The sequence below is a fragment of the Ambystoma mexicanum genome, chromosome 3q (assembly GCF_040938575.1).
Source record: "Ambystoma mexicanum isolate Mex_15411 chromosome 3q, UKY_AmexF1_1, whole genome shotgun sequence".
Classification (NCBI taxonomy): Eukaryota; Metazoa; Chordata; class Amphibia; order Caudata; family Ambystomatidae; genus Ambystoma; species Ambystoma mexicanum.
In genome coordinates, this window is record NC_090926.1 from 757,064,807 (window position 1) to 757,082,341 (window position 17,535).

Genomic DNA, 17,535 nt, shown 5'->3' on the forward strand with positions numbered 1-17,535 from the left:
CTAGAGAAAAATATAAAAGGACAGAAACTATTTTCTGTCCCAAATACTTTTCTCTAACATACAATAAGGACCATAATCAATGAACCTTTATAACTAGCCACGGTCTCGACAGTCCTCTTTCCAGGCCATGGATCATTAAAAGACCTGGATGGTACAAGCACACCATCGCACAGGCAGCCCTTCTACCCTTTATAATTTTACATTTGTAACACTCCCTCAATGCGTGCTTTCAAACAGTCACACATCCTTACACCAATCACTTCCAAAAACTGTACATATGACCCTAAGACCATATTAAGCTTCCAAACACCAACTGCCACTAATCAATCTTCTACAAATCCTTTGCATCTGTATTTCGGATGCCAAGGTGGGACGCCACTGGCTAACTACTATAGGAGAGGAGTCTCAAGGGTGGGATGCATCTTAATCGTAATATCCCTATAACGAAGTTTTTTCTGTCAATTTAATAGGTTTTTATAAGTGAAAATGTTCCATGGTGTTAGATCACTGTATAATAATAATAATTCCTCTTTTCATATATATATGCAAGAACTATAAACCTTTGTTAAGAAAGATATTTTTTGCAACACATAATTATATCTGTCGTTATCAGCAATGCATGCTGGGGATGGAAATCATTGTTCAGTTGCCTACGGCATAAGGCTCCACCATAACCCCAGCAAAATCAAACCCCTCTGTTATTCACTTCACCTACCCTGCATCCTAGCTCAGTGTCCACTATAGCCTAATAATGTAACCAATGGCCAGTGCTCATGGGTTGCAGCCATGGCCAGTCTCCAAATCCATGGGGCATGGGCTTCAGCCATGCCGTATTCCCCAGAAAGCAAAGAGTACATATTTGCATTTGCCGAGGGCCAGGCCCACTACCCAGATACCCAATGTATATCACTAGTTTTTCTACTTACATTCTTAACTTTGGAAAAATATAACACAAGACATATTTCCAAAAACATGCTTTTAGGTCCTTGCTAATGCTCATCACGCAAGTTTGTTGTAATGTAGTCCACCACTGCAGACTGTAACCGCAAGCACAATATGTTTTCTCATTCAGACCTACCACTTTGCCTATGCAGCATGCCCTTCAAGCAAATTACAGAACACATCATTTCTCCTTGCTGATGGCCACGCTCATTGCCCAGTCACCAATGTTATAACACTGGTTTGTGTACTTACATTTTCACACTTTCAAAAAAATAAAATACAGGACATATTTGCAAAACCATGCTTTGAAGTTCTTGCTGACCCGCCTCGTGCATATTTGCTGCAATCCCATACCGCATTTCAACCTGTACCCACAACCAGAATTTGGTTTCCCATTCAAACACATCACAATTTTGAAAAACTTTACCACATAGCCGGTGCCTGGTGGCCATGCCCACTTTAACCTCATTGCTAGTATCTCGTGGTCATGGCTAGTAGCCAGATTGTCAAGGTCATCGCCTTAGGCCATGGCCCGGACAATATGGCCACTGCCCATGACCACAGGCTATCCTCAGTCACCAAAGGTTTATCAATTTTTTGTACCTACATTATGATACTTTTCAAAAAATAAAACATGGCCACATTTGCAAAACCATGCTTTCAGGTCCTTGCCAATGCTCCTTGCACGGGTATGCTGCAAATCCACATGTTTTATTTTTTGAAAAGTGTCAAAATGTATGTACATAAAATAGTCATATAACTTAGCCCCCACTTGACAAAATCCATTCAGACTTTGCACAGGCATTCAAACGTTGAGTCTATAATCTGTCTGAAAACTTTTAGTCAAATGGCAACAAAGTTAAAAGCCATCTAAAAATGTTGAGACCCCCCCTTTAATGTTGCCCCCACTTACGAAATCCCACAACACTTTGCAAAAACATTCAGATCTAGGTCCACAATCCGTTTGCAAACCTTTGTGCAGATTCGTCAAATGGCACCACATTTATAAGTCTTTAAAATATTTTGGGCCCTCCCCCTCTAATTTTGTTCCCTCTTGACCTAACAGAACCACACTTTGCAGAACCATTCAGAGCCAGGTCTATAATGGAATTTCAAAACTTCAAGCAGTTTCATTGAGTGGCGCCAAAGTTATAAGCAATCCAAAAACTGAACATCATAGGACCGCCTCGGACTGTTCACGGAAATCGGGGTTGCTCTTCCTATGGGTTGAGTAACTTAATCATAACTACAGGGCCGCTACCGCAGGCCTTGTAATATATATCTTTGAAAAAAATGTTATTTGCATTAATTTGTTACAAACCTATGCAATTCAACAGTTGTCCTCATGATCATCTCCCTAAAAGACATTTCCTTGTTTTATACATATCTCATACATTACTTAGCGTAATTATATTTTTTATGCTTGGACTCAGATGCTGTGCATAGGCAGTCGTCTAGTGGTAGTCGCAAAGTATTGCATGACTTGTTTTCGAAATTCGAAAAGGGACATCGACTGGCGTGTTTGTAATACTATCCCCTTGTGTGACGTGTACTGCACCCATAGTCCTTCACGCGTCGAAGTCCCTCAGATTGTTTTGTTTCTAACATTCTCTCATGTCACGTTGTGGAAGAGTCAAGAAAACTGCCAAAGTGGACGATTGATGCAGGTTCAAAGAGGGACGTGTTTCGTGAGTACAGGAAAGTCAAGGCAGCAAAAAAAAGGTGAAAGAAATGTATGCACCCTCAACTCTAAGAGGGCAGGAAGGGTGGGCACTTCTTCATCTAAGCAGATAAAAGCATCAGAAGTACGATTACGGTAAGTAATGTATGCCTTCTGAGGCTTGTGGATCTGCTTAGAATCACATGCTGTGCATAGATTATTGAGCAGTTCCTGGAGAAGGAGGTGGGATGTTTGAAGTTCCAGCGGCAAATTTATGTCTTAATACCGCTTGACCCACATAGGAATCTGCTAGTGAGTGTGTATCTAAACAGTAGTGTTGTGTAAACATGTGAATTGAACTCCAAATACCTGCCTTGCAAATTGAATCTAATGGAACATTTGCAATGAAACCTAGAGCAGCTCTGTACCTCGAGTAGAGTGGGCTCTTACTGCGAAAGGTAAGGATTTCCTGGATAGTGAATAGCAAACTTGGATGCATCTGACTATCCTCTTGGAGACTGCAGACAAAAAGAGTTTATCTGTTTACCGCAGTGGCTTAGTTTTGTCTAGGTAGTACTTGACAGCTCTCCTTACATCTAAAGTATATAGGCTTTTTTCTGCAGAATTAGTTGGGTTTTTGGAAAAAATGCTAGAAGTTCAATGGATTAGTTAACATGGAACTTTGAGATGAATTTACGTGAAAAACAAGGATGTGTTCTGAGAACTACATTGTCTTTGTGAATATTAATGAAGGGGTCTTGAACTGAGAGGCCTTGTAATTCACTGACCCTTCGTATTGATGTTATAGCTATAAGAAAAGCAGTCTTATATGTTGGATGTTTAAGACTAGCTTTGTTCATTGGTTCAAAAGGTGGGCCCACGGGTTTGGTGAGCACAACTTTTAGGTCCCACCCAGAAGGTGGATTTGAAATTGGAGGTTATAATCTCTTTACCCCCTCCATGAAAGCTTTGATTACAGGAACGTTCCACTATGACACTTTGCTCTGCAAGGTTGTATATACAGAGAGTGCTGCCAAATGTACTTTAAGGGAATTAAAGACTAACCCTGAGTCTAAAAGATTGAAGGCGATAGTGTACTACATGCAAAGCGGAACAGTCAATTGGATTGATGTTGCGTGATTTGCACCAAATGACAAATCATTTCCATTTGTGAAAATAGCAGTGTCTTTTGTCAGGTTTTCGTGCCTACTTAAGGATTTCCATACATCTTTGTAGACGGTTTAAATGTCCAAACTCTATGACTTCAGGAGCCAAGCTGTCAAGTTCAGAGTTTGAGGATATGGATAGAATGTTGTCCCCTGGTGTTGGTTTACAAAGGTGGGCTCCCAACATGAAAAAACATATTCTAAACAAGTAGACTATGTAAGCGGAAAAAGAACATAAACACACGTATGTGTAAAACCTCTAGCTATGGTCAGAGGGGAAAGATCCCTGGAAGTGGCATTCCCTCCTGTATATATTATGCTGAGGAGATAAAAAAAAGTTTCTGAAGTAAGAGATATATATATATATATATATATATATATATATATATATATATATATATATATATACATATATAATATATATGCACATCTATTCAGTGTTTTGTACATATATCAGTACATAGCCTAAAACAGAAAACATAACAACATAAGATGACAAGTATAGTATGGAACAAAAACAGAAAGATTCATGAACAAATCAGAAATAAATTGTAACAAGCTCACTGTATATTAATTGCTAGTGTGTTCATAACACATGTTGGGGCTATGTAGAAAGTGGTTCTAGTGGCCACTGTCTGTCTAGCCCAACTGCAGATTCAATCGTATTGCATGCCTGGTGTTGGGACAGCATGTTGTATAGTAATGGAGGTTTGATTAGTTTGCACATCCCCAGTTTGAGAAGGTGTGGAAACTATGGTCGTCGAGTCCCCACTGGAGATATCAATATTAGAATGACTTGTTCTTGGTGCATCTTGTGGACTATCTTGTTGAGGAGAGGTGCTGGGGGAAAAGAGTAAGCACATTTCCCTGACCAGTTCATCCATAGGGCATTCCCCTTATGATTTTGCATGGGGGAAACCTAGATGCAAATTCTGAGTCTGGATGCCCCTATTGGGTGAAGACATTGTGTAAAATATCTGCGTGAATTTGCCACTCGTGCTCTGCGGGAAGGTGCAGATTTCTGCTTAAGTTGTCTGCTAGTGAATTGTGTTCCCCTGGAACGTGTTGAGATATTATGAAAATGTTGCGTTGGGGAGACCAATTACAAATCATTTGAGCTAACTTGGATAGACTTAGAGAGTGTGTCCTGACCTTGCTTTTTGAGATAGAACATGGCAGTGGTAATGTCTGTGAGGATTAGAACTGTTTGTCCTGCCAAGAGATGTTGAAAAGCTTGTAGGGCATTGAGGACTGCTAGCAATTCTAGTAGGTTGATGTGATTTATTGCTGTTGATTGTGTCCACCTGCCGTGCGCAGTCTGATGTAGGTAAGGTGCTCCCCACCTTGACAGTGAGGCATCTATTGTGAGAGGGTGGGCTGTGAGGGATTTGAAACAGCATGCCATGGACTCTTTTGTTTGATGGAAAAACGAAGGCCTCTTGTGTTTTTATTAGTGCTCCCAGGAATTGCTTTACTTGGCTGGGGATGAGGCTTGACTTTTTCTCGTGGACTGAGAACCCCAATTGGAACAATAGATTGATTTTTGCTTGAGTGTTTGTTTGACACATTTGAGGTGTGTCTCCTGTCATTGAGTTGAGCCAGTCATCCAAATAAGGGTACACTGGGATGGATTGCCTTTGCAAGAGTGCTGCTACCATTGCTAGAACTTTGGCGAACACCTTTGGCGGTGATGAGATGCCGAAGGGGAGCACTTTCAACTGATAGTGGGTATCTCCTAATTGGAAGAGCAGGTATTTTCTGTGCGCTGGCAACATTGAATTATGAAAGTATGCATCTTTCATATCCAATGTTGCCATGTAATCCCCCTGTATTAATCACCTCTTGAAGTGCTGTCATACAAAACTGTTGCGGTTTCACATATGTGTTGGCTGGATGCAGATCTAATACAGGACAGATAGTTAAATCCTTTGTTGGCACTGGGACCCTTGTTTACCTCATGAGATGGAATGAGCTCTATTGTGCCTTTTTGTAAGAGACTTGATTTCTTCCTGCAGGATATCTTGATGCTGTGGATACATCTTCCTGTGCCTTGGTGGATGATATTTGGGTTTCTCTAAAAACTCGATGGAGTAACCTTTTGCCACTGTAAATAACACACACTGATCGTATGTGATTGCCTCCCATTCGTGGGCGAATAGACAAATGCGGCCTCCCACATGGGCGGGAACTTGGGCGGAAATGTCATTGCTTAGATGCTGAAGGCACCTCTACCGCTACCTCAAGTTCTTTTGTAGCCCCTTTGAACAGTGTACTGATAAGGGGTGGATTGACCTTGAGAGGTAAACCAAGAGGAGGACTTGCCTTGACTGTATCCTGTCTGTGACGAGCATGGGAATCACTGCCCACGAAAGGAACAACATGTGTTAAATACCCATTGTTGTACATAGGGTTTATTTGATATTTGACCTAATGTCTTTAGGGTTTCATGCTCTTCTTTTGCACTTTTTAAGAGCATCATCTACTGCTTTGCAGAGGAGAACACTGGGTTCAATGGGCATGTTTAGTAAAGTAGCCTATGTCTCTAGCTTAAATCCAGATTGGCATAGCCAAGAGTGGCGTTTTAAAAGTGTTCCTTCTACAATAATGCGGCCAGCGTTGTCTGCTGCGCCTAAATTGTTTTAAGGATTCAGCTGGCAACCTCTTTGAACTCAGACGCTGTTTTTTGGATTTGGGACTTTAAAGTCTCAGGAACTGTACCTAGTACAGTGTCCCATAGGTGGCAGTTATAACTAGCTAACAAGGTAGTATTATTAGCAATGCATGTTTGGTATGCTGCTAATGTAGAAACCTTTCTGCCTAGGGGATGTTGATTTTTGCTCCCCTTTTCAGGAGGTGCCTCTGCAGATGCTAACAGGTTCCCTGCTCTCTTCCTTGTGGTTTTAACAACAAAGGAATCTTGCTTACTTTGTTCCCTAATATAGAGGGGATCTGTAGGCTGTAGGCTCAGGTTTAAATGTTTTTAAATGTTTTTTCTATTCTCAGGTTTACAGCTTTGGTTAAAGAGGAAGTCAATAAAGAGTGCTGAATGCCTCTTTGAACTGATTGTAGTAGTTTGTCATCTACATTATCAACAACAAAGTCTGTGTCTTGTAGGGCTTCTTGTGTTTTAATTTTAAAATGCTCTGCTGCTCTAATGAGCAGGTAATTATATTGCAGCTGGTCATGTATAGGAGAATCAGCAATGGGCTGATCCTGGTCTTAAGGTGACAGTAAAACATAAATATCCGGATCATCATCATCAAAGTATTTATCCTGAGTATACTAGTCATCTTGAAAATTCTGGTCACCATGCTGGTGTTCAACACCAACAAGGTAGACATCTCCTGATAACGCTTGATTATCAGGAGGGGGAGTTTGAGTAGAAGATGTGTCAGGGGGTGTACTGAGTGCAATCTTTGGGTCTTAGCAGGAGGTTCCCCCCCTCCTGTGGGTCTGTAAATTGGTCAGGGTGTTTGTCCATAAAATCAACAAAACATGAAATTCCGTTCATGGTCTGCTAAAACTTCTCTCTAATCCACTGGCTTGAATTGGGGACATCCTGAAAAGGAAAGGGATCTGTGGGATCCTTCCCTTGAGAGAGCAAAGCTTTTGACAAAGAGGATGTGGAAGCTGTGTATTGTGTTTGTTTCGTCGTGCTGTGAATGGGCGTGAAAAATGTAGCTGGTTTTACAGGACTACCTGCGGGTTTAGAAACTGCTTTTTTCTAAACGTGTTTCAGAAGTATTTGTTTGTTTTGACATACCGTAGACATGCGTCAAGGGTTTAAGTTTCAGTGTTTGTTTTTCGGCACGCAATAAGAACTATTTTTTAGGCACAGTGTCAGTAGGTTTTTTGCTCAGTGCTTGTTTTAGGTGTTTGTCATGCAACGATTGAGAAGGCGAGGGCCGAGAGGACAAAGGACGCTTCGAGCATGAAAGGGTTTTACCACTTTCTTGTGACACCAGGTGGCCGTGTTTGTCAGAGGAGTTATTCTACGTACGGCTTGAGGTTGTGTGCTTCGTACGGTGGGAATGTGTGCCTTTGTCAAATGTATTCTCCATCAAAGGACCTCCGGCCTGCTTATGGATTCGTCAGAAACCATGTTGTCTCCGGCATCACTATGTGCGCCTTGTTCCTCCTCAGACTCTTAAGTGCATGTTGGGACATCAGTTGATGCCTGGGGCAGCATGACAGTGGCCGCTCAATGTTTTATACGCTGGTCCTTTAAAGTTTTCGGTTGGAATAATTGACAGGATTTACAGTGTTGTTTGGAATTATCTCTTTGGAGACAATGATTGCACAGTGCATGACCTTGCAAGGATATTTTCGATTGCAGGACGGGCAAAATGTAAAAGGTGTATTTTCCATTATGTGTGTAAAAGGTAGCACAACGATACATGTAAATGGCACAAAATTAAGGTGGCTTTAGCTGAATTTCAGGGGGTTTGTTGTGTTAGGTTCTCACCTTAACATCCCTGCAAATAAATGTTTCCTTGAACTGCAAATGTTTTGTTACAATGTATTGCTCACTTTAACGTCCCTGCAACTAACATTTGTTCCTTGAATTTCAAGTTTTTTTTATTCCATAGATTTTTTTTGCACATGGCCAGTGGCCACGCCCTTCGGTCGTGAATACTGTATATTTTAGAACACTACCAGACCACTAGCCATGGCCTGCAGCCATAGCTGGGGGGTACGGCCAAAGGCTGTGCCAACTGTTCATTTTAAATACCTCCTTCTCCATCAAATATTTAAAACACTACTGCACGGAATAACCCCAAACCACAAAAAGGGCCCCAGTAAATGCTTCGTGCCCAAGTTGTTTCAGACCTAGTCCAAATCCATCCAGCCATTTGGGCTGTGCGGTCCGGCAAGAATTGACCATGTTTGCTAATAACTTTCTTATTTATTAACAGATCTTTTCCAAACGTTACACAAATCAAAGGTTATTAGCAACAGATTTTTCCGAGGTTCCTATGGGAGTCTGACTCACCTTTACTGACCCCCACCCTATTATATATCATATATGTCATCATTGATGTCCTGAGTGTTAATCTTAGCAAGTTATCGTTTCATAGCTTACCATAACTGGTGAATTTCTTTGTTTTTTCGATTTTACCTTGAAACCATAACATTCCTTTACCAACGTTTTTGCAGTAAATTTCAAAGGTTTTTATTAGTTCAACTTAACCATAACATCTCTTTAACAATGTTTTTTCACTGAATTCTAATGGTTTTTATAAGTGAAAATGTTTCATGATGTTATATCACTGTATATAAAATATTAATAATACATCTTTAAAGGGGAAGTGCGCTCAACAACGTTATTGTTCCAAAAGATGGGCAATGATCAAAAATATAAATAAAACACATTTTTTAAAGAAAGTTCCTTTGTAAAATTTTGAGGAAATGAGGCTCAAAGTTTTTACATGGGGGCATCCATTTTGTGATTTGAAGTAGCCTCCTCTGTTCATGCTAAGCTCTGCTCTGGCGGCAATAATCAAGCAGCAAAAGCCCCCTACTGGCAACATTTGCTTACTGCAGCAAGGGCAGAGCTTACATGGAGAGGAGGCTGCCTTCACTTTCATTTTATGTTTTCTGTGCTCCCCAAGGGCAGGGAAGCACAGAAAACGTAAAATGAAAGGCAGAGCAATTATAAATACTTTGCCGGCTGCCGGTGGAGTTTTCATAATTGCGGAGACTTTCTTTTCTAGTTTGCCGTGCCGGCGAAGTATTCATAAATGCCTGGACGTGCCTACAAGAAAAGGCGCTGCAATTATAAAAACAACAAAGTTGTATTCATGATTGCTGTGGTTAGAAAACCACGGAAATCATAAATACAACAAATTGCATTTTATAATTGCTGTGGTTTTCTTTTAAGTCTGTGAAACTTAAAAAGAAAACCACAGCAATTATAAATACAACCGCGTTGTATTTATGATTGCAGTGGCTTTCGCATTGAGTCTCCTGGGCCGGGGGAGTCCAGGAAACTTAAAAAGAAAACCACGGACCTCATAGATACAATAACATTGTATTTATAATTGCCGGTGCTTATGCTTTGAGTCTCCCGGGCTCGCCCGGGCCGGAGGAGCCCGGGAGACTCAAAGCAAAAGCCACTGCAATCATAAATACAACAACGGGTGAATTTATAATTGCGGTGGTTTTCTTTCTTGAAGTAAAAGTTCAAAAAAAGCACTTACCAGCAGTAGACGGCAGGAAGGATCCTGACTGCATTCTCTGCTCTCCGGCAATAATGAAGCATAAGCCACCTACTGGTAGCTTTTGTTTATTACAGCCAGCTTTTGCTTCATTATTGCTGCAAGGGCAGAGCTTAACACAAGCACAGGAGCCTCATCCATTTCACAAAATGCATGCCTCCTACTGCTTGACATTTTTTTGTTTGAGCTTCATTTGCTCAAAATTTTACGCAGGAACTTTGTTTAAAAATATTTTTTTATATATATTTTTGATTATGGCCCATTTTCTGAGCCAATAAAAATGTTTGAGTGAACCTCCCCTTTAACTTATATGAAAGGACTATAAACCTACTTTAACAAACATACTGTTTGTAGCGCATATAGATGTGTGTCATTTTCAGCAGCGCATGCTGGGGCTGGAAGTCATGGTTGGATTGAATAGGGCATGAGGCTCGAACATGACCCCAGCCCCACCAAACCACCCTCGTTATCCACTACGCCTAGCCTGCATATGTCCCCATAATGTGACCACAGGACAGTGTTCATGGCTTGCAGCCATGGCCAGTGTCCACAACCCATGGGGAATAGGCTTTGGCCATGCTGGAGACCCCAATGAGCAAATCAGAGTAGACATTGTCCTTGCTGGGGGCCAGGCCCATGGCGCAGGCACCAAAGTTATATCACTATTTTTTAGACCTACATTTTGAAACTTTGGAAAAAATAAAACACAGGACAGATTTGCAAAAGCATGCTTTCAGGTCCTTGCTGATGTTCCTCGTGCAAGTTTGCTTCAAACCCATCCAGCATTTTGGGCTGTAGCCGTGAGCAGAATTTATTTTTACCTATCTCAATTTCGACAAGTTTACCACATAACCGGTCAGTCGTGGCCATGCCCACTTTAACCCCATTGCCTGTCCCTGGTGGCAATGGTCAGTAGCCAGATTGTCCGTGCCATGACTATGCCTCAGGCGCAAAAGTTATATCACATTTTATTTGTACCTCTCCTTGCTAGGGGCCAGGCCAACTGCCCACTTTAACTCCATAGCCGGCCTCTGGTGGCCATGGCCAGTGGCTATGTCTCAGGCATCAAAGTTATATCACTTTCTTACACCTGTCCTTGCTGCGGCCCAGCCCCACTGCCCATTTTAACCACGTAGCCCGTCCCTAGTGGCCAGGCGCACTTTAACTCCATTACTGGCCCTTTGTGGCCATAGCTTGTGGCCTGATTGTTTGACAATCGGGCAACTGGCCTTGGCCAAAGGCTATTCCTCAGGCACCAAAGTTATATCAATTTGTTTGCACCTGATCTGCCCACTCAACCATACAGCCGGTCCTTGATGGCCATGCCCACTTTAACCCCATGGCAGGTCCCTGGTGGCCATGGCCAGTAGCCAGATTGTCAAGGGCATGGCTATGCCTCAGGCACCAAAGGTATATCAATTTTGTTTGTACCTGTTCTTGCCTTTTGCCCCCTTTAGCCACATAGCCACCCCCTGATGGCCCTGCCCACTTTAACCACATAGCCAGTCCCTGGTGGCCATGCACACTTTAACCACATAGCTGGATGCCTCAGGCACCAAATTTATATCAATTTTGTTTGTACTTCTCCTTGCCAGGGACCAGTCCCACTGCACACTTTAACTACATAGCCGGTCCCGGATGGCCATAGCCAGTGGCTATACCTCAGGCACCAAAGTTATATCAATTTTGTTTGTACCTGTTCTTGCAAGGGACCATGCCTAGTGCCTACTTTACCACATAGCCACTCCCTGATGGCCATGCACACTTTAACCTCATTGCCAGTCCCTGGTGGCCATGCACACTTTAACCACATAGCTGGGCCCTGATGGCCATACCCACTTTAATCCCAAAGCCGGTCCCTGGTGGCTATAGCCAGTGGCTATGTCACAGACACCAAAGTTATATCACTTTTCTTGCACCAGCTCTTGCCGGGGACCAGGCCCACTAGCCAATTTATCTGAAAAAGTGAAGCGTAGAAGGTTTTGAATGAATCTGAACCACTGGCATTGCTCTGGCAAACCTTCCACACCACAATTCTTTAGTCTGTCTTCACCATTGCAAAAGGAGTCTAGCCATATGCAAATCAGTCAGGTACTCCCACCAATGGGAGCATCTCTGCCCAAACTGACGGGCCAGGTCCCTGCTGCATGGAAACACAATCAACCCCAGACATGTTTCGGCCTTGTTGGGCCTCATCGGTGAGGTGCAGCTTGAGTCGATATTGTTCTCCGATTTGTCAAGTCCTACTCATGAGAATTGATAGATGAACTAGTCTATTACTGGGATGGTTACCCATTCGAGAATATGGACTTTATAATGATGATCAAGTGCATCTGAAATCAGATAGGACACTGATATATCTAATGGCATTAGGTGATTGCATCAAAATACTGCATCATATATGCAACCCACAATATGACTTATGATATTCCAGTTTATGTAAACTTATTTAGGCTTTGCCTCATTTTGTTTCAGATATAGAAATTGTACTTAGCCACTGAAGGCCGGCGAAAACGGCACGTCTCCATTTTCTTTGTTACTACAGGATCCTGGTCACTCATTTAGCGTCTTTAACTCAATACGCATAGTGGAAATCTTCATATTATCTATTTTCAGGTATGCTTTACAGCATGCATTGCTGGCCTTTCATATGAGTACTAGATACATACCAATACAATTCTTTATTGGTTCCCCATCTATTTATTCACAGCAATGACATGTACAGATTCAAACATTCGGGTAAGAAGGCGGTCTATAATTTTTGATCATAGGGAGTAATATCCATTTGAATTACAATAACACAATTTACTCACTGCTTCACAAAGGTTTGGACCAGGTGTCCTTTCATTATACTCCGGATATTGGTACACTGTTTTGTCTTTCCTAATGTTACCGCACATCAAATCAGGGTGTTGTGGTGGCAAACCCAATAGGACATACCTCTCTTTTTTGGGTAATGTGGCAAATTCCAACCCTAATAATCCTGCTGTAGTTTGTGGAACTATAAGCCTAACAGTGCACTCTATCTTCAACCTTATCGACCATGGTTTGGTGTTATTGAATTTTGGGCAATTATGAATCTCATAGTGGTTTACAGTCTTAATTTGCTTTACTTTATACCTCTTTTTCAATTTTATGTTCAGCATTGTCTTGAACCTTCCCGCCTGCAACCGAAACGTGGTATGTGTGCTTTCTTTATATATACTGATGCCTGCATTTGAACAATAACCATCAATTTATATCATCCATTCTTTATGTTGTACATATAATGATGACAATGTCTTGTGTTCTTTTGAAATGAAAAATTCTTTATTTGTGTGAAACCTGTATTGAACTATTTTTATTTTTATGATATGTATCATGGAATGTATACAGCCTTGAGAACGACCCGCTGGTCGAAACACGTGTCGGCTGTCCAAATCTGTTGAATAAATATCGTACTTCAAGATAATATATCGCTGGATATTCCTATAATTGGTCATTGAATGTTTATTAGTGTGACTTGAGCGCGTCTCTCCCACCCATTACCAATCTTTTGCTTGATTCCATATGGCGCAGCAAGCAAGGGACCCACGTCTGGGCATACCCTCTCTAACATTGGGAGACAAACTGAAACCCAAAATGTTATGGGTGAAAGGTCTTGAATTAATCAGAACCACTGCCACTACTTTGGGCAACCTTCCACACCACCGTTTTTAGCCCGTCTGCGCCATTGCAAAAGGGGTCCAGCCATATACAAATCAGTCAGTTACTGCCACTAACGGGAGCAGCCCTGCCCGAACTGCCAGGCCAGGTCCCCGCTGCACAGAAATTTGGCAAAGTTAACCTGAGTGATCTTAGTTTGGGGTACTGGCCCATTTTAGCACATCCAGCATGGGCATTTTTGCGCAGCCAGCATGGATATGTTTTCTTATAGCATCATTACTTGCATTATTGGGAAAGCAAACATGAGTATATATTTATGTGGGAGTACTGGCGTATACAGCCAATATGGGATGTTTGGACACAGCCAGCATGAAAACTTTTTGTCTTATGCTGGCAGAATACCGGCATATATTGTGGGAAACGGAACTATGAACATGAGTTGGAAAATGCTTCTGGCACCTATGGGATTTGTTTCATGTGTTACCCTATGAAACGGATTGTAAATTGTGTAGCTTTTCACACATTTTATCACAGAAAATGTGCTGTAAATTGCACCATTTTAACCCATTATTTAAATGAATTCCTTGTGGAGAGAACACCCAAGGTTCTCTTGGTTGGTTCAGGCTCCCTAGCTATGCTCAGTCACTCACGCACATTCATGGTAAATCTTCACGCCCATCCAATTTAACAATTCATCAGATGCAACTCCCTTCGACCTGCAACTGACAGGACGCGAAGGAGCACCGGGTGCGTTGTGTAGCACAGGTAGTGATGAGGAAAAACTCAAAAACAAATGAGGAAGAACCCAGAGAGATGAGGAGGAGCACTGGGAGGCATAAGGAAGAAAATGGGAAGCAATAAGGAGGATCATATGAAAAGATGTGGACGAGCACAGGAAGTGCTAATGTATTGTGAGGGCAGGAATGGGAAGAGATGTAGAATAGAAATGGAGGGGTCAGGAAACTATGAGGAAGAATGCATTTAGGAAATGTCGAGGGCGAGTACAGGAAGAACAGGCACGAGATGAGCAACACCATAGGAAGATGCAAGAAAGTACTTGCAGGGTCGAGGGGAAGGGTGAGGGAGAGATGAGGAAAATATAAATCAAACTGAAACCTGTTCATAAAGGCAAGAGAATAAAATGATGGCACTAGAAAAATGTTTTCAAAAACATGAAGAGCTGAAGAATTGTGTAATAAAGTGCATGGGAATAGCTCAAGGAGGGTGTAGTAATGGTGCAAGAAGAGCGGAAGAAGACAGGAAAAGTAAAGCAGTGCGGGGACGGGAGTGTAGAAAAGAGTGTATGATGAGCACATGATTGCAGGAAAGGTGCAGGGTGGGGAGAGGAGTGCAGGAAGATCGCATGTGTGAGGAAAGGTGCACAAGTGCATGAAAACACAGAGGTTTGGGGAGGATGCAGAGAGAGGAAAGGGGCATGGTACTCGAACAAGGAGTACGCTCAACTTACAATGCAGGAACTCTGCTCGGACCCTGGGCTTCATTGGCTGCAGGCAGGGATGCTCCAAGCCTTGTATGGTGCCAGGGAATGTACCCGGCATATCAGAAACTGAGGAGACAAGGACAAAAGAAGTGTCCATCAGACGCTTGAGACACAATCCTTAGGGGTCAGGACAGTATTATAATAACTACAATGTATATGAAAGCTACCTGCCAATAGATGCATGCCCTCAAGGACAGTGTTCAACAAATAAGAAAAAGGTCACAGTTAGCTGTCCTCGGTAAGCCATCCACCAGAAACAGGCTCCGACTCTAGGGGCATCTCCAGACTACTGTTATGTTTAGCTTAGAATGCTCTCAAGACTTACTAATAATATTTGGCACCATGAATCCAGAAAGAGTGTTGGTCAGAACCACTGCAAGCAATCTTGAAACCATGATTATTTTCACAGTCTCCACTGGCACCTTACAAGTATCCTAAACCTCCTTTAAAAATAATACAACAAAATGTTCCTGAAAAATAACCAAATTAATTATATGATCAGTGCATTTCAGTTGTGTTGAGACGCAGGGGGTCATTGTTGTCATTAAATAGAGGCGTAAAAGGAGGTGTATAGTTTTGATGCCGCGGTTTAATGATCTGCCCCATTCTCCTGCTGCTCTAAGGCGTAGGAAGGCAGCAACGCATAGTTTGCAGCAACGCATAGTTTGCTTTCCTCCTCCGTCTTGGAAGAGCACAGTGTTATGTCTGTATGAGATTTTCACACAGGTGTAAAACCAAGCGATTTTAATGGAATACACCTCAAATTTACATCATTATACATTACCACCTGCAAAGCTTTATTTGTAGCCCGTGCTCTATTTCTCACAAAGTGGAGAGTAAAAGTGAAGAATAATGGGGATTTCGCCTTAATTTACTCTTCATGCTTACAGTTTGCATGCAGGGCACCCATAAGCACGTAAGTGATAACGTTGGTGGTCCTCTGCATGCAATTTGCATTTTTTTGAAACTGCCCAAACTCCAAATGATACTGTAGTTGTCATTGGGAAAAAAACAACCAAAAAATCAACTGCTGATCTTTCAGAGATGACACTGCTGTTAAACAGTATGAAAGTTATGATGCATTTAAAAATGCAAGAAAAACCCTTCTTCTTAAAATGTAAGAGTAGAGAAGGCTGTCTCAGCTAACAAGCCAGTCACATATGCCACAGCACCACGAAGTAGCCATCCCTGGATGTTCACCTCTAAGTCAGGGCCACAAAATAGTGCATTGTGGATATGCGTATTAGCTGAAAAACTACAATGTTTAGCTCCATGAGAGATAATTGTCAATGTATAGGGCAGCACTATTTTATGCATAGCTTTATTAACCCAGGGTAGTCAGCTCACAAGGATGCAGACACCCACATATGTGTTTCGTCCTCATTGGGGATCATCACTGGAACCTTTCCTTCCACCCTTAGCAATCCCTTGTGCACCTCCTTCTTAAGAAGTCGTCTGTTGATCTTTCCTCTCCGGCAAACTATTGCCGATCTCCATCACTCCTTTCCTGGGCAAACGCCTGTAAAAGCTGGCCATCTCCAAGCACTTCTTGCACACTGCAACTCTACATTCTGGTCTAACTTTCAGTGTTATGCAGATGACACCCAGCTCTCCTTCAGTCTTCTCTCGGCCACTTCTGCTCCTTCTCTCAAACCAGACTGCCTATCCGCAATTCAGGAATGGTGTACCTCCAATTATCTCTGCCTTAATGCCAGTAAGACTGAGATCCTCCTCATCGGGACGCCTGCTCCCTCCTTTCCTCTCTCACTCTGGCCATCCCCCCTGGGCCCTCTACCTGCTCCTTCCTGTGAGGCTAAGAACCTCTGTGTCATCTTCGCCTCCATCCTCTCCTCTCCTCTCCTCACATTTCAGACATCTCTAAGAAGTCACACTATCAGCTGCGCCTCCTCAGAGGTATTCTTCCTTTTCTCACTTTCCCACAGAAACTCACTGTCTCCAGAGCCCTGGTCCTCTCTAAGCTGGACTACTGCATCATCCTCTTACTAACTCTGCCTGCCTCTACTCTTCGCTCTTTACAACTTATCCAGAACAGGACTGCAAGACTTGTCCTTGGCCTCAAGCCCATGGATCGTATCTCTCCAGCCCGGAAATCTCTCCACTGGCTCCCTGTGGCTGTGAGGATCAAGCTCAAGACACTTTGCATCATCCACATGGCTTTCTGGGGCCTGGGACCACCCTACCTCCAACTCTCTCGTCCTAAGCATCTTCCTTCTCGAACCCTCTGCTCATCCACCTCCAACTCCCTGAGGGTCAGACGCTTCTCCAGACAGAGAGTGGGGGGTAGATCTCTTTCCTCTGCTGGGGTCTCCCTCTGGAACAGCCTCCCTGCCTCTCTCAAACTTGAGCAGGACCACCTCCAGTTCCGGAAGCAACTCAAGACCT

At 42.6% G+C, this 17,535-nt stretch overlaps 1 protein-coding gene across 1 annotated transcript in view; it reads right to left on the reverse strand.

The window, feature by feature from the left end:
* TRIM47 (tripartite motif containing 47) overlaps positions 1-17,535 on the reverse strand; it is a 278,480-nt gene that overhangs the window by 43,824 nt on the left and 217,121 nt on the right. The window contains exon 5 of the mRNA XM_069654743.1: positions 15,100-15,198. Coding sequence (XP_069510844.1) covers positions 15,100-15,198 — 99 coding nt within the window. The remainder of the gene's footprint in view (positions 1-15,099; positions 15,199-17,535) is intronic.